This window comes from Protomyctophum parallelum, assembly GCF_964188405.1.
Source record: "Protomyctophum parallelum genome assembly, chromosome: 10".
Lineage (NCBI taxonomy): Eukaryota > Metazoa > Chordata > Actinopteri > Myctophiformes > Myctophidae > Protomyctophum > Protomyctophum parallelum.
The window spans coordinates 52,289,938-52,313,946 of NC_139704.1; the positions used below are offsets into that span (position 1 = coordinate 52,289,938).

At 47.8% G+C, this 24,009-nt stretch overlaps 1 protein-coding gene across 1 annotated transcript in view; it reads left to right on the forward strand.

Moving 5' to 3' along the window:
• The window catches only part of kif20ba (kinesin family member 20Ba), a gene marked incomplete at its 5' end in the record, with an annotated part of 94,684 nt that overhangs the window by 26,756 nt on the left and 43,919 nt on the right, over window positions 1-24,009 (forward strand). The window contains 8 exons of the mRNA XM_083775116.1: window positions 3,396-3,509; window positions 5,183-5,322; window positions 5,695-5,788; window positions 9,732-9,941; window positions 11,479-11,649; window positions 16,800-17,126; window positions 19,442-19,772; window positions 22,166-23,006. Coding sequence (XP_083631242.1) covers window positions 3,396-3,509; window positions 5,183-5,322; window positions 5,695-5,788; window positions 9,732-9,941; window positions 11,479-11,649; window positions 16,800-17,126; window positions 19,442-19,772; window positions 22,166-23,006 — 2,228 coding nt within the window. The remainder of the gene's footprint in view (window positions 1-3,395; window positions 3,510-5,182; window positions 5,323-5,694; window positions 5,789-9,731; window positions 9,942-11,478; window positions 11,650-16,799; window positions 17,127-19,441; window positions 19,773-22,165; window positions 23,007-24,009) is intronic.

Genomic DNA, 24,009 nt, shown 5'->3' on the forward strand with positions numbered 1-24,009 from the left:
CCCAGTCTAGAGCCCAGTCTGAGACCAGAACCCAGTCTAGAGCCCTGTCTGAGACCAGAACCCAGTCTAGAGCCCTGTCTGAGACCAGAACCCAGTCTAGAGCCCTGTCTGAGACCAGAACCAGAACCCAGTCTAGAGCCCTGTCTGAGACCAGAACCCAGTCTAGAGCCCAGTCTGAGACCAGAACCAGAACCCAGTCTAGAGCCCTGTCTGAGACCAGAACCCAGTCCAGAGCCCTGTCTGAGACCAGAACCCAGTCTAGAGCCCTGTCTGAGACCAGAACCAGAACCCAGTCTAGAGCCCTGTCTGAGACCAGAACCCAGTCTAGAGCCCAGTCTGAGACCAGAACCCAGTCTAGAGCCCTGTCTGAGACCAGAACCCAGTCTAGAGCCCTGTCTGAGACCAGAACCCAGTCTAGAGCCCTGTCTGAGACCAGAACCCAGTCTAGAGCCCTGTCTGAGACCAGAACCCAGTCCAGAGCCCTGTCTGAGACCAGAACCCAGTCCAGAGCCCTGTCTGAGACCAGAACCCAGTCTAGAGCCCTGTCTGAGACCAGAACCCAGTCTAGAGCCCTGTCTGAGACCAGAACCCAGTCTAGAGCCCTGTCTGAGACCAGAACCCAGTCTAGAGCCCTGTCTGAGACCAGAACCCAGTCTAGAGCCCAGTCTGAGACCAGAACCAGAACCCAGTCTAGAGCCCTGTCTGAGACCAGAACCAGAACCCAGTCTAGAGCCCTGTCTGAGACCAGAACCCAGTCCAGAGCCCTGTCTGAGACCAGAACCAGAACCCAGTCTAGAGCCCTGTCTGAGACCAGAACCCAGTCTAGAGCCCTGTCTGAGACCAGAACCCAGTCTAGAGCCCTGTCTGAGACCAGCACCCAGTCTAGAGCCCTGTCTGAGACCAGAACCCAGTCTAGAGCCCTGTCTGAGACCAGAACCAGAACCCAGTCTAGAGCCCTGTCTGAGACCAGAACCCAGTCTAGAGCCCTGTCTGAGACCAGGACCCAGTCTAGAGCCCTGTCTGAGACCAGAACCCAGTCTAGAGCCCTGTCTGAGACCAGAACCCAGTCTAGAGCCCAGTCTGAGACCAGGACCCAGTCTAGAGCCCTGTCTGAGACCAGAACCCAGTCTAGAGCCCTGTCTGAGACCAGAACCCAGTCTAGAGCCCTGTCTGAGACCAGAACCCAGTCTAGAGCCCTGTCTGAGACCAGAACCCAGTCTAGAGCCCTGTCTGAGACCAGAACCCAGTCTAGAGCCCTGTCTGAGACCAGAACCCAGTCTAGAGCCCTGTCTGAGACCAGAACCCAGTCTAGAGCCCAGTCTGAGACCAGAACCAGAACCCAGTCTAGAGCCCTGTCTGAGACCAGAACCCAGTCTAGAGCCCTGTCTGAGACCAGAACCCAGTCTAGAGCCCTGTCTGAGACCAGAACCCAGTCTAGAGCCCTGTCTGAGACCAGAACCCAGTCTAGAGCCCTGTCTGAGACCAGCACCCAGTCTAGAGCCCTGTCTGAGACCAGCACCCAGTCTAGAGCCCTGTCTGAGACCAGAACCCAGTCTAGAGCCCTGTCTGAGACCAGAACCAGAACCCAGTCTAGAGTCCTGTCTGAGACCAGCACCCAGTCTAGAGCCCTGTCTGAGACCAGAACCAGAACCCAGTCTAGAGCCCTGTCTGAGACCAGAACCCAGTCCAGAGCCCTGTCTGAGACCAGAACCCAGTCTAGAGCCCTGTCTGAGACCAGGACCCAGTCTAGAGCCCTGTCTGAGACCAGAACCCAGTCTAGAGCCCTGTCTGAGACCAGAACCAGAACCCAGTCTAGAGCCCTGTCTGAGACCAGAACCCAGTCTAGAGCCCAGTCTGAGACCAGAACCCAGTCTAGAGCCCTGTCTGAGACCAGAGCCTGGTGTGAGCGTGTGCTTTCAGTGGTACAGTGTCTGTCTGCCCCCCCCCCCCCCCCCTGTGGGGGTGTGGAACACTGCCCCCCCCCCCCCCTGTGGGGGTGTGGAACACTGCCCCCCCCCCCCTGTGGGGGTGTGGAACACTGCTCCCCTGTGGGGGTGTGGAACACTGCCCCCCCCCTGTGGGGGTGTGGAACACTGCCCCCCCCCTGTGGGGGTGTGGAACACTGCCCCCCCCCCTGTGGGGGTGTGGAACACTGCCCCCCCCCTGTGGGGGTGTGGAACACTGCCCCCCCCCCCCTGTGGGGGTGTGGAACACTGCCCCCCCCCTGTGGGGGTGTGGAACACTGCCCCCCTGTGGGGGTGTGGAACACTGCCCCCCCCCCTGTGGGGGTGTGGAACACTGCCCCCCCCCTGTGGGGGTGTGGAACACTGCCCCCCCCCCCCTGTGGGGGTGTGGAACACTGCCCCCCCCCTGTGGGGGTGTGGAACACTGCCCCCCTGTGGGGGTGTGGAACACTGCCCCCCCCCTGTGGGGGTGTGGAACACTGCCCCCCCTGTGGGGGTGTGGAACACTGCCCCCCCTGTGGGGGTGTGGAACACTGCCCCCCCCCCTGTGGGGGTGTGGAACACTGCCCCCCCCCTGTGGGGGTGTGGAACACTGCCCCCCCTGTGGGGGTGTGGAACACTGCCCCCCCCCTGTGGGGGTGTGGAACACTGCCCCCCCCCTGTGGGGGTGTGGAACACTGCCCCCCCCCTGTGGGGGTGTGGAACACTGCCCCCCCCCCTGTGGGGGTGTGGAACACTGCCCCCCTGTGGGGGTGTGGAACACTGCCCCCCTGTGGGGGTGTGGAACACTGCCCCCCCCCCTGTGGGGGTGTGGAACACTGCCCCCCCCCCTGTGGGGGTGTGGAACACTGCCCCCCTGTGGGGGTGTGGAACACTGCCCCCCCCCCTGTGGGGGTGTGGAACACTGCCCCCCTGTGGCGTTGTGGAACACTGCCCCCCTGTGGCGTTGTGGAACACTGCCCCCCTGTGGGGGTGTGGAACACTGCCCCCCTGTGGGGGTGTGGAACACTGCCCCCCCCCCCTGTGGGGGTGTGGAACACTGCCCCCCTGTGGGGGTGTGGAACACTGCCCCCCCCTGTGGGGGTGTGGAACACTGCCCCCCTGTGGGGGTGTGGAACACTGCCCCCCTGGGGGGGTGTGGAACACTGCCCCCCCCCTGTGGGGGTGTGGAACACTGCCCCCCTGTGGGGGTGTGGAACACTGCCCCCCTGTGGGGGTGTGGAACACTGCCCCCCCCTGTGGGGGTGTGGAACACTGCCCCCCCCTGTGGGGGTGTGGAACACTGCCCCCCTGTGGGGGTGTGGAACACTGCCCCCCTGTGGGGGTGTGGAACACTGCCCCCCTGGGGGGGTTACGTGCATTACAGGACGTACAGACTTGACGTACAGAGACTTCAACGGAGTAACGGTGACCTCTGACCTCTCTCTACAGGAGGATGATGATGGTGAGGGTGAGGAAGAGCAGACCCTGGGAAGCACCTTCCACGATGAAGATGAAGAAGACGATGGTGAAGACGACGTCAGCGCCACCAAGCGTCAACACGGGGTCAGTCTGTTGTTTTCTTTTTTTTTTTTTTTTTTTTTCATCCCACGATTTTGTAACCCATTTTTCACCCCTGTGTCAATCATCTAATGTGATCCTGGGCTCTACACACCCTCCACCAACCTGGGGAGACCAACCTAGTCCCCATATATGGGGGACAAGGGGAGACCAACCTAGTCCCCATATATGGGGGACAAGGGGAGACCAACCTAGTCCCCATATATGGGGGACAAGGGGAGACCAACCTAGTCCCCATATATGGGGGACATGGGGAGAGCAACGGACTTGAACTCATGCTTCCTTCATGCCTGAGTGTCCAAGTTGCTCCTTTACACCTGACAGGGGGGAGTTTCCCTGGTTGGACGTAGCGCGTGGAAGGAACACGTTATTCCAACCAGTTCCTTTCCCCTCCATCAGGCGCCCCGGCTGGCCAGGGGGAGGTAGTTTAGTGACCAGGATTACTGCATGTTTTTTGTGAGGGTACCTACCCTAGGGGATACGGCGAGAACATGTGAGGGTACCTACCCTAGGGGACACGGGGAGAACATGTGAGGGTACCTACCCTAGGGGACACGGGGAGAACATGTGAGGGTACCTACCCTAGGGGACACAGGGAGAACATGTGAGGGTACCTACCCTAGGGGACACGGGGAGAACATTTGAGGGTACCTACCCTATAGGGGACACGGGAGAACATGTGAGGGTACCTACCCTAGGGGACACGGGGAGAACATGTGAGGGTACCTACCCTAGGGGACACGGGGAGAACATGTGAGGGTACCTACCCTAGGGGACACGGGGAGAACATTTGAGGGTACCTACCCTATAGGGGACACGGGAGAACATGTGAGGGTACCTACCCTAGGGGACACGGGGAGAACATGTGAGGGTACCTACCCTAGGGGACACAGGGAGAACATGTGAGGGTACCTACCCTAGGGGACACGGGGAGAACATGTGAGGGTACCTACCCTATAGGGGACACGGGGAGAACATGTGAGGGTACCTACCCTAGGGGACACGGGGAGAACATGTGAGGGTACCTACCCTAGGGGACACAGGGAGAACATGTGAGGGTACCTACCCTAGGGGACACGGGGAGAACATGTGAGGGTACCTACCCTAGGGGACACGGGGAGAACATGTGAGGGTACCTACCCTAGGGGACACGGGGAGAACATGCAAACTCCACACAGAAAGGCCCTTTCGCCAACCCCGCCTTCGGGTATGGGCACTGATGACGCGGAGGAGGAAACACGCCGCCAGCACCCACAGCGCCCCGAGCGGGAATGGAACCCAGGACCTTCTAGCTGTGAGGCGACAGCACTACCAACTGTGCCATGATGTTGGGTGTGAAAATTGTGCATCGGGTCCTCCACAGAGCCAGGGGGCGATGTGGATGTTGGGGTGTGAACACTGTGTGCACTGCGTCCTCCACAGAGCCAGGGGGCGATGTGGATGTTTGGGTGTGAACACTGTGTGCACTGGGTCCTCCACAGAGCCAGGGGGCGATGTGGATGTTTGGGTGTGAACACTGTGTGCACTGGGTCCTCCTCAGAGCCAGGGGGCGATGTGGATGTTGGGGTGTGAACACTGTGTGCACTGGGTCCTCCACAGAGCCAGGGGGCGATGTGGATGTTGGGGTGTGAACACTGTGTGCATTGGGTCCTCCACAGAGCCAGGGGGTGCTGCTGGCTCGTCTCCAGGAGGAAGTGCAGAAGGAGAGAGGAGACAAGCTGCAGTTTGAGGCTCACATCAGACAGGAAGTGGCCAAAGAGTTCACCGAGTTGATCGACCAGATGCAGCGAGACTTCAGGTATGTTTAATAAATAATATATATAGAATATATACTATAATACTGATATTATACACTATATAATGTATTTAATATACTAGTAAATATACTTTATAATGTATATAATATACTGTAATACTAATATTATACACTATATAATGTATTTAATATACTAAATATACTTTATAATGTATATAATATACTAAAGAGTTGATCAACCAGATGCAGAGAGACTAAGTATGTATACTAAACTGTGTGTGTGTGTGTGTGTGTGTGTGTGTGTGTGTGTGTGTGTGTGTGTGTGTGTGTGTGTGTGTGTGTGTGTGTGTGTGTGTGTGTGTGTGTGTGTGTGTGTGTGCGCGTGCGCGTGTGCGTGTGCGTGTGCGTGTCCAGTGAGCGTCTGCTCCAGGAGAGAGACATGGTGGAGGACAGAGCAGAAGGAAGAATGCAGATCTTCAAGAACCTCGTCCACAACCTGAACAGATCTGTAAGACCATCTATTCTAACCCAACTCCACAACCTGAACAGATCTGTAAGACCATCTATTCTAACCCAACTCCACAACCTGAACAGATCTGTAAGGCCATCTAACCCAACTCCACAACCTGAACAGATCTGTAAGACCATCTATTCTAACCCAAATCCACAACCTGAACAGATCTGTAAGACCATCTATTCTAACCCAACTCCACAACCTGAACAGATCTGTAAGGCCATCTAACCCAACTCCACAACCTGAACAGATCTGTAAGACCATCTAACCCAACTCCACAACCTGAACAGATCTGTAAGGCCATCTATTCTAACCCAACTCCACAACCTGAACAGATCTGTAAGGCCATTACACCAGCGCCATCTGGTGGCTCGTTGAACGCCACCATCCATTCCAACGCTGACCGTCTTCTTTTCAAAGACGCTCCCCCTCGGAAACGGAAAAACAGGAAGTGAATTATCGTTATTATGTAACGTGTCCTGCGGCTGTTATTTAAAGAAGAATCCGTGGGGTCATCGTACCAAAACCTAACGTTCTCATGGAAGACAGTTGGCTGGCCCTTAAATATAGGCTACGCTGCTATAGAGCGTCGCAGTCCCTCCCCCTTTCAGAACAACGAGTGGCCCAGGAAATAAATCCCAATGCATTTTTCCTCATAGGCTTTTCCTAAAGTATTTATTTAAAGACGGTTACGCCGCGGACAAAGACAACTCGGATCGTGACAAATCATGACAATGAACACAATGTTTTGGGGCCGATCAAATCATTTATAAGAAGAAAAACAAAACAAATAGTTTTGTCTCCTAGCCTTTATTTTCTTCTTTCTAATTATTTGATCGGCTCAAAACATTGTGTTCATTGTCATGATTTGTCACGATCCGAGTTGTCTTTGTCCGCGGCGTAACCGTCTTTAAATAAATACTTTTAGAAATGCCTATGGGAGAAATGCATTGGGATTTATTTCCTGGGCCACTCGTCGTTCTGAAAGGGGGAGGGACTGAGACGCTCTATAGGCCTATTAATGTTATATATCATTGACCTAAATGGTGTTATATCATTATTATTAATATTACTGTTATATATCATTGACCTAAATGGTGTTATATCATTATCAACAATGATGGTATGAGAGGGGGCACGGTGGCACAGTTGGTAGTGCTGTCGCCTCACAGCTAGAAGGTCCTGGGTTCCATTCCCGCTCGGGGCGCTGTGGGCGCTGGCGGCGTGTTTCCGCCTCTGCGTCATCAGTGCCCATACCTGAAGGCGGGGTTGGCGAAAGGGCCTTTCTGTGTGGAGTTTGCATGTTCTCCCCGTGTCCCCTAGGGTAGGTACCCTCAAATGTTCTCCCTGTGTCCCCCTAGGGTAGGTACCCTCACATGTTCTCCCCGTGTCCCCTAGGGTAGGTACCCTCACATGTTCTCCCTGTGTCCCCCTAGGGTAGGTACCCTCACATGTTCTCCCCGTGTCCCCTAGGGTAGGTACCCTCACATGTTCTCCCCGTGTCCCCTAGGGTAGGTACCCTCACATGTTCTCCCCGTGTCCCCTAGGGTAGGTACCCTCACATGTTCTCCCCGTGTCCCCTAGGGTAGGTACCCTCACAAAAACATGCAGTAATCCTGGTCTTTAAACTGCCTCCCCCTGGCCAGCCGGGGCGCCTGATGGAGGGGAAAGGAACTGGTTGGAATAACGTGTTCCTTCCACGCGCTACGTCCAACCAGGGAAACTCCCCCCTGTCAGGTGTAAAGGAGCAACTTGGACACTCAGGCATGAAGGAAGCATGAGTTAAGTCCGTTGCTCTCCCCAGGTTGGCGGAGGGTGTGTAGAGCCCAGGATCACATTAGATGATTGACACAGGGGTGAAAAATGGGTTACAAAATCGTGGGATAAAAAAAATATAAAAAAAACAAAAACAATGATGGTATGATTTAAACAAAAAGGGTTAGGCTCATGTCTTTTCTAATAGAAAACTGTGGAAAACGTAGTTAAACATGCAGAGTGACACATTAGGCATTAGGCCACTAACTTTACCTGGATAATAACGTCATCTTTTCGTTTTTGACCTGATATATATAATAATCCTGTACCGGCACCGCGCGTAGCGTTTGGTTTCATTAGCGCGATCGTGACACGATAGCCTACAGCTGCTGCTGCCCGCAGAGCGTACATGAACGGTAAACATTGGACAGTGCTACGCAACATGGAAGTAACACTGACTCCATGATGAACGGTAAACATCGGACAGTGCTACGGCAACATGGAAGTAACACTGACTCCATGATGAACGGTAAACATTGGACAGTGCTACGCAACATGGAAGTAACCCTGACTCCATGATGAACGGTAAACATTGGACAGTGCTACGCAACATGGAAGTAACACTGACTCCATGATGAACGGTAAACATTGGACAGCGCTACGGCAACATGGAAGTAACACTGACTCCATGATGAACGGTAAACATTGGACAGTGCTACGCAACATGGAAGTAACCCTGACTCCATGATGAACGGTAAACATCGGACAGTGCTACGCAACATGGAAGTAACACTGACTCCATGATGAACGGTAAACATTGGACAGTGCTACGCAACATGGAAGTAACCCTGACTCCATGATGAACGGTAAACATTGGACAGTGCTACGGCAACATGGAAGTAACACTGACTCCATGATGAACGGTAAACATTGGACAGTGCTACGGCAACATGGAAGTAACACTGACTCCATGATGAACGGTAAACATCGGACAGTGCTACGCAACATGGAAGTAACACTGACTCCATGATGAACAGTAAACATTGGACAGTGCTACGGCAACATGGAAGTAACACTGACTCCATGATGAACGGTAAACATCGGACAGTGCTACGCAACATGGAAGTAACACTGACTCCATGATGAACGGTAAACATCGGACAGTGCTACGGCAACATGGAAGTAACACTGACTCCATGATGAACGGTAAACATCGGACAGTGCTACGCAACATGGAAGTAACACTGACTCCATGATGAACGGTAAACATCGGACAGTGCTACGGCAACATGGAAGTAACACTGACTCCATGATGAACGGTAAACATCGGACAGTGCTACGCAACATGGAAGTAACACTGACTCCATGATGAACGGTAAACATCGGACAGTGCTACGCAACATGGAAGTAACACTGACTCCATGATGAACGGTAAACATTGGACAGTGCTACGCAACATGGAAGTAACACTGACTCCATGATGAACGGTAAACATCGGACAGTGCTACGCAACATGGAAGTAACACTGACTCCATGATGAACGGTAAACATCGGACAGCGCTACGCAACAAGGAAGTAACACTGACTCCATGATGAACGGTAAACATTGGACAGCGCTACGCAACACGGAAGTAACACTGACTCCATGATGAACGGTAAACATCGGACAGTGCTACGGCAACATGGAAGTAACACTGACTCCATGATGAACGGTAAACATCGGACAGTGCTACGCAACATGGAAGTAACACTGACTCCATGATGAACGGTAAACATCGGACAGTGCTACGCAACATGGAAGTAACACTGACTCCATGATGAACGGTAAACATCGGACAGCGCTACGCAACATGGAAGTAACACTGACTCCAAGCCGTTTATAAATCAGTCAGTGAACGGACGAGACAACTTTTCACCACCACTGTTTGGTGTCCCCCCCCCCCCCCCCCCGCACAATCCGAAGCGTTTTCTAAGAGACGAGTAGGATACAAAGGCAGTCTGAAAGGCCTGAAAGGCCTGAAAGCATCTGGTGACTGAGCGTCGCGCTCATCAGGTCTCGTGTCTGTCCTCTCTCTTCTCTCAGTGTTTCCAAATGGATTTCTATACGACGGGAAAACGTATGCAGCCATGGCCGCGGTGTGAATGACCTGTCTGTCTGTCTGTCTGTCTGTCTCTCTCTCAGGACTCTGTCTCACTGCCGTCGGATTCCCTGAAGCGTCCTCTGGATGTCCAGACGGACCAGGATGGACAACCTCCTCTGAAGAAGGCTGACGGCAACGAGGAGCCGTCTGAAGGTACCATGACGACCACCTCCCAGCACCAGGACCAGACCACCTCCCAGCACCAGGACCAGACCACCTCCCAGCACCAGGACCAGACCAGAGGTCACCAGGTAAACATTAGACCAGGCCAGAGGTCACCGGGGCTGTGACTGTGGCTCAGGAGGTAGAGCGGGTCGTCCAATGATCGTCCATGGGTCGGCGGTTCGAATCCCGGCTCCTCCTCCTCCTGTCTACATGTCGACGTGTCCTTGGGCAAGACTGAACTGAACCCCAGATTGCTCCCGATGTGCTGGTTGGTGCCTTGCATGGCTTCCTTGAATTCAAAAGTAGATCACACTCTCTCTCTCTCCCCTTAACAGGATCAGGACTAGTGGCGGATATCGCCAGGTACCTGGCGATGCGATTACACATCGTTTCCGAGGGTCACGATTCGATTAATCCCGATTAATCCTGATTAATTGGGCTATGTTACGATTCGATTAATCCCGATTAATCATGATTAATCACTCACTGTTAATCACTCAGTCACTGTGTGACTAATAAACAAAGTGCTTTCTAATGATTATGAATATATATATATATTCTTTCACAGTGCACGTTTTTAACTCAAATCTTTGCTTCTGGGGGGGTCCATAGAAGAACATATTTTCAGATGGGTGTCCGTGGCCAAATACAGAACAGCAATAAGCAGCTTTCTTTAAAAAAAAAGAATGAGTTTGTACAAGCATACAATAAATATATATTAATAATGACATAAGATGTCAGGTGATAGAAATACATGGGCAGGATTTGGGTTGAGGTCAGCAGCACTCTGTCAAATTGCCTTTATTCTTTGTTAGGAGAAAAAAGGTGCTTTTCTTTGTTTCCTTATTCAGGGATTTAATTTTCAGTTACTGAAGTGTCATTAAGGAAGCTTTGGGGTAGTTATTGAGACTATTATGTTGCACCTTTCTGTTTGTTTGCACACATTAAGGAGCATTTGGTTTAAAGTCTTTTACAAGTGTATGGCAACATTTTGGATCCTATGATGTTGAGGGGACACGGGAACTCGATACAACTCACAACGTGTACAAGACCATATTGCCCACTGACATCCAGAGATGCAGTCAAGACAACCATCCCCATCCAGAACACACGGACAGCTGCCCATGCACTCAGAAAAGGCGACTAGAATTACGAAGTCCATCGGCACTTTTATTGTAAAGGATTTACGTTCACATTCGGTCGTGGGGAGCGACGGGTTCCGGGCCATGTTAGCACTTTGGAGACACACTACATGGTCCCATCTCGGACCACTACATGGTCCCATTCACAGGCGGTCGATGGTGTGAGTTCTATCGAGTTCTCGTGTCCCCTCAACCTCATACAATCCAAAATGTTCCCTTTCTGTCATCTTTTTTCTCTTCCCCTCCGCGTTGGTAACTCGTTCTGTTTTGGTTGTTGAAAGCTAAAGCGTGTGCGAGCGCTGTGTGTGCGTCACTCTAAACGGTCCGGTACGACGACGCAGCGCAGTCGCAGATTAGTTCCGCCCTTTTGCTCCGGTAAAAAAAATACATTATATAATCGATTTGTGCATCGATGAATTATCGCCCATGATGGCATCGAAATTAATTGACTAATCTATTCTTTTCCCCCACCACTAATCAGGAGGTGCTCGCAGCCCTCCAGGAGGAGAGGAGAGCCAGGGAGGAGGTGCTGGTGGCGCTTCAGTACCAGACCGCGGGGAAGGAGGAGGCGCTTTCCGCCCTGGAACAGGAGAGGAGAGCCGGGGAACAGGAGAGGAGAGCCAGGGACGAGGAGGCTCTGTCACACAGAGAGGTACAGTTTCAGTTTATGTTGTATTTTCTCCCCACAGGTCTGTTATCTCCTCATAACAGTGGAGAGGTCATTATCTCCTCATAACAGTAGAGAGGTCATCATCTCCTCATAACAGTGGAGAGGTCATTATCTCCTCATAACAGTAGAGAGGTCATTATCTCCTCATAACAGTGGAGAGGTCATCATCTCCTCATAACAGTGGAGAGGTCATTATCTCCTCATAACAGTAGAGAGGTCATTATCTCCTCATAACAGTAGAGAGGTCATTATCTCCTCATAACAGTGGAGAGGTCATTATCTCCTCATAACAGTGGAGAGGTCATTATCTCCTCATAACAGTAGAGAGGTCATCATCTCCTCATAACAGTAGAGAGGTCATTATCTCCTCATAACAGTAGAGAGGTCATTATCTCCTCATAACAGTGGAGAGGTCATTACCTCCTCATAACAGTAGAGAGGTCATTATCTCATAACAGTGGAGAGGTCATTATCTCATAACAGTAGAGAGGTCATTATCTCATAACAGTAGAGAGGTCATTATCTCATAACAGTAGAGAGGTCATTATCTCATAACAGTAGAGAGGTCATTATCTCATAACAGTAGAGAGGTCATTATCTCCTCATAACAGTGGAGAGGTCATTATCTCATAACAGTAGAGAGGTCATTATCTCATAACAGTGGAGAGGTCATTATCTCATAACAGTAGAGAGGTCATTATCTCATAACAGTGGAGAGGTCATTATCTCATAACAGTGGAGAGGTCATTATCTCCTCATAACAGTAGAGAGGTCATTATCTCCTCATAACAGTGGAGAGGTCATCATCTCCTCATAACAGTGGAGAGGTCATCATCTCCTCATAACAGTGGAGAGGTCATTATCTCCTCATAACAGTGGAGAGGTCATTATCTCATAACAGTAGAGAGGTCATTATCTCCTCATAACAGTAGAGAGGTCATTATCTCCTCATAACAGTGGAGAGGTCATTATCTCCTCATAACAGTAGAGAGGTCATTATCTCCTCATAACAGTGGAGAGGTCATTGTCTCCTCATAACAGTAGAGAGGTCATTATCTCCTCATAACAGTGGAGAGGTCATTATCTCCTCATAACAGTAGAGAGGTCATCATCTCCTCATAACAGTGGAGAGGTCATTATCTCCTCATAACAGTGGAGAGGTCATTATCTCATAACAGTAGAGAGGTCATTATCTCCTCATAACAGTGGAGAGGTCATTATCTCCTCATAACAGTAGAGAGGTCATTATCTCCTCATAACAGTGGAGAGGTCATTATCTCCTCATAACAGTGGAGAGGTCATTATCTCCTCATAACAGTAGAGAGGTCATTATCTCCTCATAACAGTAGAGAGGTCATTATCTCCTCATAACAGTGGAGAGGTCATTATCTCCTCATAACAGTAGAGAGGTCATTATCTCCTCATAACAGTGGAGAGGTCATTATCTCCTCATAACAGTGGAGAGGTCATTATCTCCATCATAACAGTGGAGAGGTCATTATCTCCTCATAACAGTGGAGAGGTCATTATCTCCTCATAACAGTAGAGAGGTCATTATCTCCTCATAACAGTAGAGAGGTCATTATCTCCTCATAACAGTGGAGAGGTCATTATCTCCTCATAACAGTAGAGAGGTCATTATCTCCTCATAACAGTGGAGAGGTCATTATCTCCTCATAACAGTAGAGAGGTCATTATCTCCTCATAACAGTGGAGAGGTCATTATCTCCTCATAACAGTAGAGAGGTCATTATCTCCTCATAACAGTGGAGAGGTCATTATCTCCTCATAACAGTGGAGAGGTCATTATCTCATAACAGTAGAGAGGTCATTATCTCCTCATAACAGTGGAGAGGTCATTATCTCCTCATAACAGTAGAGAGGTCATTATCTCCTCATAACAGTATAGAGAGGTCATTATCTCCTCATAACAGTAGAGAGGTCATTATCTCCTCATAACAGTGGAGAGGTCATTATCTCCTCATAACAGTGGAGAGGTCATTATCTCCTCATAACAGTAGAGAGGTCATTATCTCCTCATAACAGTAGAGAGGTCATTATCTCCTCATAACAGTGGAGAGGTCATTATCTCCTCATAACAGTAGAGAGGTCATTATCTCCTCATAACAGTAGAGAGGTCATTATCTCCTCATAACAGTGGAGAGGTCATTATCTCCTCATAACAGTAGAGAGGTCATTATCTCCTCATAACAGTGGAGAGGTCATTATCTCCATCATAACAGTGGAGAGGTCATTATCTCCTCATAACAGTGGAGAGGTCATTATCTCCTCATAACAGTAGAGAGGTCATTATCTCCTCATAACAGTGGAGAGGTCATTATCTCCTCATAACAGTAGAGAGGTCATTATCTCCTCATAACAGTGGAGAGGTCATTATCTCCTCATAACAGTAGAGAGGTCATTATCTCCTCATAACAGTGGAGAGGTCATTATCTCCTCATAACAGTAGAGAGGTCATTATCTCCTCATAACAGTGGAGAGGTCATTATCTCCTCATAACAGTGGAGAGGTCATTATCTCCTCATAACAGTAGAGAGGTCATTATCTCCTCATAACAGTGGAGAGGTCATTATCTCCTCATAACAGTGGAGAGGTCATTATCTCCTCATAACAGTAGAGAGGTCATTATCTCCTCATAACAGTAGAGAGGTCATTATCTCCTCATAACAGTGGAGAGGTCATTATCTCCTCATAACAGTGGAGAGGTCATTATCTCCTCATAACAGTGGAGAGGTCATTATCTCCTCATAACAGTGGAGAGGTCATTATCTCCTCATAACAGTAGAGAGGTCATTATCTCCTCATAACAGTGGAGAGGTCATTATCTCCTCATAACAGTAGAGAGGTCATTATCTCCATCATAACAGTAGAGAGGTCATTATCTCCTCATAACAGTAGAGAGGTCATTATCTCCTCATAACAGTAGAGAGGTCATTATCTCCATCATAACAGTAGAGAGGTCATTATCTCCTCATAACAGTAGAGAGGTCATTATCTCCATCATAACAGTAGAGAGGTCATTATCTCCTCATAACAGTGGAGAGGTCATTATCTCCTCATAACAGTGGAGAGGTCATTATCTCATAACAGTGGAGAGGTCATTATCTCCATCATAACAGTGGAGAGGTCATTATCTCCTCATAACAGTGGAGAGGTCATTATCTCCTCATAACAGTGGAGAGGTCATTATCTCCATCATAACAGTGGAGAGGTCATTATCTCCTCATAACAGTGGAGAGGTCATTATCTCCTCATAACAGTGGAGAGGTCATTATCTCCTCATAACAGTAGAGAGGTCATTATCTCCTCATAACAGTAGAGAGGTCATTATCTCCTCATAACAGTAGAGAGGTCATTATCTCCTCATAACAGTAGAGAGGTCATTATCTCCATCATAACAGTAGAGAGGTCATTATCTCCTCATAACAGTAGAGAGGTCATTATCTCCTCATAACAGTGGAGAGGTCATTATCTCCTCATAACAGTGGAGAGGTCATTATCTCCATCATAACAGTGGAGAGGTCATTATCTCCTCATAACAGTGGAGAGGTCATTATCTCCTCATAACAGTGGAGAGGTCATTATCTCCATCATAACAGTGGAGAGGTCATTATCTCCTCATAACAGTGGAGAGGTCATTATCTCCTCATAACAGTGGAGAGGTCATCATCTCCTCATAACAGTGGAGAGGTCATTATCTCCTCATAACAGTGGAGAGGTCATTATCTCCTCATAACAGTAGAGAGGTCATTATCTCCATCATAACAGTAGAGAGGTCATTATCTCCTCATAACAGTAGAGAGGTCATTATCTCCTCATAACAGTGGAGAGGTCATTATCTCCTCATAACAGTGGAGAGGTCATTATCTCCATCATAACAGTGGAGAGGTCATTATCTCCTCATAACAGTGGAGAGGTCATTATCTCCTCATAACAGTGGAGAGGTCATTATCTCCTCATAACAGTGGAGAGGTCATTATCTCCTCATAACAGTAGAGAGGTCATTATCTCCTCATAACAGTAGAGAGGTCATTATCTCCTCATAACAGTGGAGAGGTCATTATCTCCTCATAACAGTGGAGAGGTCATTATCTCCTCATAACAGTGGAGAGGTCATTATCTCCATCATAACAGTGGAGAGGTCATTATCTCCTCATAACAGTAGAGAGGTCATTATCTCCTCATAACAGTGGAGAGGTCATTATCTCCTCATAACAGTAGAGAGGTCATTATCTCCTCATAACAGTAGAGAGGTCATTATCTCCTCATAACAGTAGAGAGGTCATTATCTCCTCATAACAGTGGAGAGGTCATTATCTCCTCATAACAGTGGAGAGGTCATTATCTCCTCATAACAGTAGAGAGGTCATTATCTCCTCATAACAGTGGAGAGGTCATTATCTCCTCATAACAGTGGAGAGGTCATTATCTCCTCATAACAGTGGAGAGGTCATTATCTCCATCATAACAGTGGAGAGGTCATTATCTCCTCATAACAGTAGAGAGGTCATTATCTCCTCATAACAGTAGAGAGGTCATTATCTCCTCATAACAGTGGAGAGGTCATTATCTCATAACAGTGTAGAGGTCATTATCTCCTCATAACAGTAGAGGTCATTATCTCCTCATAACAGTGGAGAGGTCATTATCTCCTCATAACAGTAGAGAGGTCATTATCTCCTCATAACAGTAGAGAGGTCATTATCTCCTCATAACAGTGGAGAGGTCATTATCTCATAACAGTGGAGAGGTCATTATCTCCTCATAACAGTGGAGAGGTCATTATCTCATAACAGTGTAGAGGTCATTATCTCCTCATAACAGTGTAGAGGTCATTATCTCCTCATAACAGTGGAGAGGTCATTATCTCCTCATAACAGTGTAGAGGTCATTATCTCCTCATAACAGTAGAGAGGTCATTATCTCCTCATAACAGTAGAGGTCATTATCTCCTCATAACAGTAGAGAGGTCATTATCTCCTCATAACAGTGGAGAGGTCATTATCTCCTCATAACAGTGGAGAGGTCTGTTATCATAGCAGAGGTCTGGAGGTCCATTACATTGATAAAGTAAACCATTTCTCTTTATTTCTTTCCCCTCGTGACAACAGACCCTGGAGCAGCAGTTGGCGCACGCTAACCAGCAGCTAGCCCAGCTCCAGCAGACCTCAGAGCAGCAGACGCAGACCTCAGAGCAGCAGATGCAGACCTCAGAGCAGCAGACGCAGACCTCAGAGCAGCAGATGCAGACCTCAGAGCAGCAGACGCAGACCTCAGAGCAGCAGACGCAGACCTCAGAGCAGCAGACGCAGACCTCAGAGCAGCAGACGCAGACCTCAGAGCAGCAGACGCAGACCTCAGAGCAGCAGACGCAGACCTCAGAGCAGACCTCAGAGCAGCTGAGAGACGCTCTTCAGGAGAAAGATCAAACTCTGGAGGTAAGTCTGCGTGGATGAACGTTCTCCGTCGCCGCGACTGATTCCTCTCATTAAGACTCTGTAGAAGATTCATTGATTCATCACCACTGATTCATTACCACTGATTCATCACCACTGATTCATTACCACTGATTCATCACCACTGATTCATTACCACTGATTCATTACCACTGATTCATTACCACTGATTCATTACCACTGATTCATTACCACTGATTCATTACCACTGATTCATTACCACTGATTCATTACCACTGATTCATTACCACTGATTCATTACCACTGATTCATCACCGTGGATTCATTACCACTGATTCATTACCACTGATTCATTACCACTGATTCATTACCACTGATTCATTACCACTGATTCATCACCGCTGATTCATCACCACTGATTCATTACCACTGATTCATTACCACTGATTCATTACCACTGATTCATCACCACTGATTCATCACCACTGATTCATCACCACTGATTCATTACCACTGATTCATCACCACTGATTCATCACCACTGATTCATTACCACTGATTCATTACCACTGATTCATCACCACTGATTCATCACCACTGATTCATTACCACTGATTCATTAACACTGATTCATTACCACTGATTCATTACCACTGATTCATTACCACTGATTCATTACCACTGATTCATTACCACTGATTCATCACCACTGATTCATCACCACTGATTCATCACCACTGATTCATCACCACTGATTCATCACCACTGATTCATCACCACTGATTCATTACCACTGATTCATTACCACTGGGTAGAAGCCAGCCAGTGGAAGCATGTTGTAGTAGCGAAACAGGCTTGTAGATTGATAGATTATTACATTATTTTCTGTGGGAAGTTTATTTACAAAGCCTGAAAGGAAAACTAGTGTCATTATTTGTTCCCATGTTCAAAAACACAATCGGATCGTCAAGGCTAAGGTTGGGCGATATGCCAATTTTTTTCAACCGCCCATCGTCTGACAAATATTCGCCGATTTAACGATGTATTCGTGTCATAAAAGTAAAGTGAGAACAGCTCACTGCAGGTCGCAAAAAAGCCAGATCTACAAGCTCTCAAGGCGCCGCGTCCTGCCTGTTTTCGCAGCTCCGTTCGCTAGGCGTTGAGAGCTTGTAGATCAGTCTGTTTCTGCTGCGCAGCCAGGGTAACTTGCTCCCTTGCCTCCCCGCACGGGTCAGTCGGAGGCTCGGAGCGGAGCCCACAAGCTGCTGCGGCCTGGCTGCTGCTGATCTACAAGCTCTCAAGGTATCGCGTCGTGCCTGTTTTTGCAGTGCCGTTCGCTACGCGTTGAGAGCTTGCAGATCTGTCTATTTTTGCAGCGCTGGTGTCGGTGTTCGTTCACGTTGTCAATAAAAATAACTTAGATTACAGGCGGATATAAAGTTCAATCAGTGGGTTGCAGCACCAGTAGGGGCTACACGCTAAGCTAATGCTAAGCTAAGCGCTATTATGATCCCCGAGCCTATACAGTGTATACACTAACACTAGTAGACAGTTTTTTTATTCCCCCCCCCCCCCCCGACTTCACGGGTGAGGCATTGGGATTGTGATGAGACACGAGACAGCAGTGTGCATTCTGTTGTGACTGTATATTATTAAACTGCATGGGTCTGGACTCCGGAGCTTAAACAACATGTAGGCTACAGCCTCCCTCAGCTCCCAGGCCGTAAGTGCCGTGCCCCGGTGCCCGATGCTGCTGAGTGTGGGGACTGTGGGAGCATACATTATAACGGAGGAGGTGATTTCCACCCGGCCGCTGTTACTACTTTGCTGGGCCAAATTGATTCACATGTTGCTCACACTTTACAGGTTAATTGGGCTAAATCGTCCCTAATAAAAATATTCGGCGATTGGATTCGTATATTCGCGATTGACGATGTATTCGTATCGTCACCCAACCCTAGTCAATGCCAATTATTTGAATGGCAATTAATCGCCAACTGAAATGTGTGTGTGTGTGTGTGTGTGTGTGTGTGTGTGTGGTGTGTGGTGTGTGTGTGTGGTGTGTGTGGGTGTGTGGTGTGTGGGTGTGTGGGTGTGTGGGTGTGTGGGTGTGGGTGTGTGTGGGTGTGTGTGTGTGTGTGTGTGTGTGTGGGTGTGTGGTGTGTGGTGTGTGGCGTGTGGCGTGTGGCGTGTGGGTGTGTGTGTGTGTGTGTGTGTGTGTGTGTGTGTGGGGTGTGTGGGTGTGTGGTGTGTGGTGTGTGGTGTGTGGTGTGTGGTGTGGGTGTGTGTGTGTGTGTGTGGTGTGTGTGTGTGTGTGTGTGTGTGTGTGTGTCCAGGCGCTCAAAGAACAACTCCTGACCCGCGAACAGGAAGTGGAAGATCTCGCATCCAAACTGGCACGACAGGAAGTGACATCACAGAGGCACCTAGAGGAGCTACGACAGAAGCTCGGCGCTCAACAGGAAGCGGATCATCTCAAACAGGAAGTGGAGAACGCTGCCCTGCACAGCCTCGTGGCGTTGAACTCTGACCTCCGTGCCGAGGCCGAGACCCTGAGGGCAAAGGTCACCGAGTTGGAAAAAGAGCGGGAACTGTCCTCCAAAACAAAAGGGGAAACTGAAGACGTAGCCGCGGCGGCTAACCGTCAGCTAGCTGCCTCTGTACAACGTTAGTATTATTATTATTATTATTATTATTATTATGTACAAGGTTATTATTATTATTATTATTATTAATATGTACAAGGTTATTATTATTATTATTATTATTATTATTATGTACAAGGTTATTATTATTATTATTATTATTATTATTATGTACAAGGTTAGTATTATTATTATTATTATTATTATTATTATGTACAAGGTTATTATTATTATTATTATTATGTACAAGGTTAGTATTATTATTATTATTATTATTATTATTATTATTATTATTATTATTATTATTATGTACAAGGTTAGTATTATTATTATTATTATTACCATAGACAGAGTCACAGCTAGTCTCAATGCTATAACATGAATTCAGCACCATAGACAGAGTCACAGCTAGTCTATGCTACAACATGACTTCAGCACCATAGACAGAGTCACAGCTAGTCTCAATGCTACAACATAACTTCAGCACCATAGACAGAGTCACAGCTAGTCTCAATGCTATAACATGAATTCAGCACCATAGACAGAGTCACAGCTAGTCTCAATGCTACAACATGAATTCAGCACCATAGACAGAGTCACAGCTAGTCTATGCTACAACATGACTTCAGCACCATAGACAGAGTCACAGCTAGTCTCAATGCTACAACATAACTTCAGCACCATAGACAGAGTCACAGCTAGTCTCAATGCTATAACATGAATTCAGCACCATAGACAGAGTCACAGCTAGTCTCAATGCTATAACATGAATTCAGCACCATGGACAGAGTCACAGCTAGTCTCAATGCTATAACATGAATTCAGCACCATAGACAGAGTCACAGCTAGTCTCAATGCTATAACATGAATTCAGCACCATAGACAGAGTCACAGCTAGTCTCAATGCTACAACATGAATTCAGCACCATAGACAGAGTCACAGCTAGTCTCAATGCTATAACATGAATTCAGCACCATAGACAGAGTCACAGCTAGTCTCAATGCTATAACATGAATTCAGCACCATGGACAGAGTCACAGCTAGTCTATCAATGCTATAACATTAATTCAGCACCATGGACAGAGTCACAGCTAGTCTCAATGCTACAACATGAATTCAGCACCATAGACAGAGTCACAGCTAGTCTCAATGCTATAACATGAATTCAGCACCATAGACAGAGTCACAGCTAGTCTCAATGCTATAACATGAATTCAGCACCATAGACAGAGTCACAGCTAGTCTCAATGCTATAACATGAATTCAGCACCATAGACAGAGTCACAGCTAGTCTCAATGCTATAACATGAATTCAGCACCATAGACAGAGTCACAGCTAGTCTCAATGCTACAACATGAATTCAGCACCATGGACAGAGTCACAGCTAGTCTCAATGCTACAACATTAATTCAGCACCATGGACAGAGTCACAGCTAGTCTCAATGCTATAACATGAATTCAGCACCATGGACAGAGTCACAGCTAGTCTCAATGCTACAACATGAATTCAGCACCATGGACAGAGTCACAGCTAGTCTCAATGCTATAACATGACTTCAGCACCATGGACAGAGTCACAGCTAGTCTCAATGCTACAACATTAATTCAGCACCATGGACAGAGTCACAGCTAGTCTCAATGCTACAACATTAATTCAGCACCATGGACAGAGTCACTGCTAGTCTCAATGCTACAACATGAATTCAGCGCCATGGACAGAGTCACAGCTAGTCTCAATGCTATAACATGAATTCAGCACCATAGACAGAGTCACAGCTAGTCTCAATGCTACAACATGAATTCAGCACCATGGACAGAGTCACAGCTAGTCTCAATGCTATAACATGAATGTCTTTGCATTGACATGTGGACCATGGGTCAGTCTTTGCGTTGACATGTGGACCATGGGTCAGTCTGTGTGTTGACATGTGGACCATGGGTCAGTCTGTGTGGCGTCACTTTGTGGCGTCACTTTGTGGCACGTTGTGAGCTTGTATATCTGCATAGTTTCTGTGTCCTTGCATTGAATGTCTAGAAAGTAGAAACATATTTCAGGATGAGAGAGTAACTGCTGAATGCCTACTGTCGATACATTGATAAATTGTAATTGTAAAAAAAAAATGAATCACACCCGTGTGAACTGAGTGGTGCAACTCCCCCACCTCTCTCTCTCTCTCTCTCTCTCTCTCTGTCTCATTAGCAGGCAACAGTGCAGCACTATCCCTCTCTCTGTTTCTGGCACAACAGCACCCCTACTGGTACTCCTAGTCATATACTGGTGCTGAGAAATGAGAAGAAAAGAAATAAGAAAAAAAAAAGAAATAAAATGAGCACACATAGCTGAACACGGACATTGCTGTTCCTTGGAGTGGTTGGGCACCACTCAAAAAAAAACAAAACATGTCTATTACAGAGATGGAGAGAAGTCTGGCGGAGAAGGAGAAACGCCTGGCTGAGCAGGAGGACCAGGTCAGGACTCTGCAGGAGGAGAAGGAGGAGAAGGAGAAACACCTGGCTGAGCAGGAGGCCCAGATCAGGACTCTGCAGGAGGAGAAGGAGGAGAAGGAGAAACACCTGGCTGAGCAGGAGGACCAGGTCAGGACTCTGCAGGAGGAGAAGGAGAAACGCCTGGCTGAGCAGGAGGCCCAGGTCAGGACTCTGCAGGAGGAGAAGGAGGAGAAGGAGAAACACCTCGCTGAGCAGGAGGCCCAGGTCAGGACTCTGCAGGAGGAGAAGGAGGAGAAGGAGAAACACCTGGCTGAGCAGGAGGACCAGGTCAGGACTCTGCAGGAGGAGAAGGAGAAACGCCTGGCTGAGCAGGAGGCCCAGGTCAGGACTCTGCAGGAGGAGAAGGAGGAGAAGGAGAAACACCTGGCTGAGCAGGAGACCCAGATCAGGACTCTGCAGGAGGAGAAGGAGGAGAAGGAGAAACACCTGGCTGAGCAGGAGACCCAGATCAGGACTCTGCAGGAGGAGAAGGAGAAACACCTCGCTGAGCAGGAGGCCCAGATCAGGACTCTGCAGGAGGAGAAGGAGGAGAAGGAGAAACACCTGGCTGAGCAGGAGGCCCAGGTCAGGACTCTGCAGGAGGAGAAGGAGGAGGCGAGGGAGCGAGGGCAGCAGGAGGAGAGGCGGGCTGTGAAGGAGGCGCGGGACCGGGAGGTGGAGCGACGCAGGGAGCTCCTGGCCGTAGCGGAGGAGGCCATCGCTCTGAAAGACCAGCAGCTGAAGAAGAGACAGCAGGATGTAGACATGTAATAATACTTATACTACTGCTACTATTACTACTGATAATACCACTACTAATGCTACTGATACTACTGATAATACCACTACTAATGCTACTGGTACTGATATTACTACTGATAATACCACTACTAATGCTACTGTTACTGATATTACTACTGATAATACCACTACTAATGCTACTGTTACTGATATTACTACTGATAATACCACTACTAATACTACTGCTACTGATATTACTACTGATATTACTACTGATAATACCACTACTAATGCTACTGTTACTGATATTACTACTGATAATACCACTACTAATGCTACTGTTACTGATATTACTACTGATAATACCACTACTAATGCTACTGTTACTGATATTACTACTGATAATACCACTACTAATGCTACTGTTACTGATATTACTACTGATAATACCACTACTAATGCTACTGTTACTGATATTACTACTGATAATACCACTACTAATGCTACTGTTACTGATATTACTACTGATAATACCACTACTAATACTACTGCTACTATTACTACTGATAATACCACTACTAATGCTACTGTTACTGATATTACTACTGATAATACCACTACTAATGCTACTGTTACTGATATTACTACTGATAATACCACTACTAATGCTACTGCTACTGATATTACTACTGATAATACCACTACTAATACTACTGTTACTGATATTACTACTGATAATACCACTACTAATACTACTGTTACTGATATTACTACTGATAATACCACTACTAATGCTACTGTTACTGATATTACTGATAATACCACTACTAATACTACTGTTACTGATATTACTACTGATAATACCACTACTAATGCTACTGTTACTGTTACTACTGATAATACCACTACTAATACTACTGTTACTGATATTACTACTGATAATACCACTACTAATACTACTGTTACTGTTACTACTGATAATACCACTACTAATGCTACTGTTACTGTTACTACTGATAATACCACTAC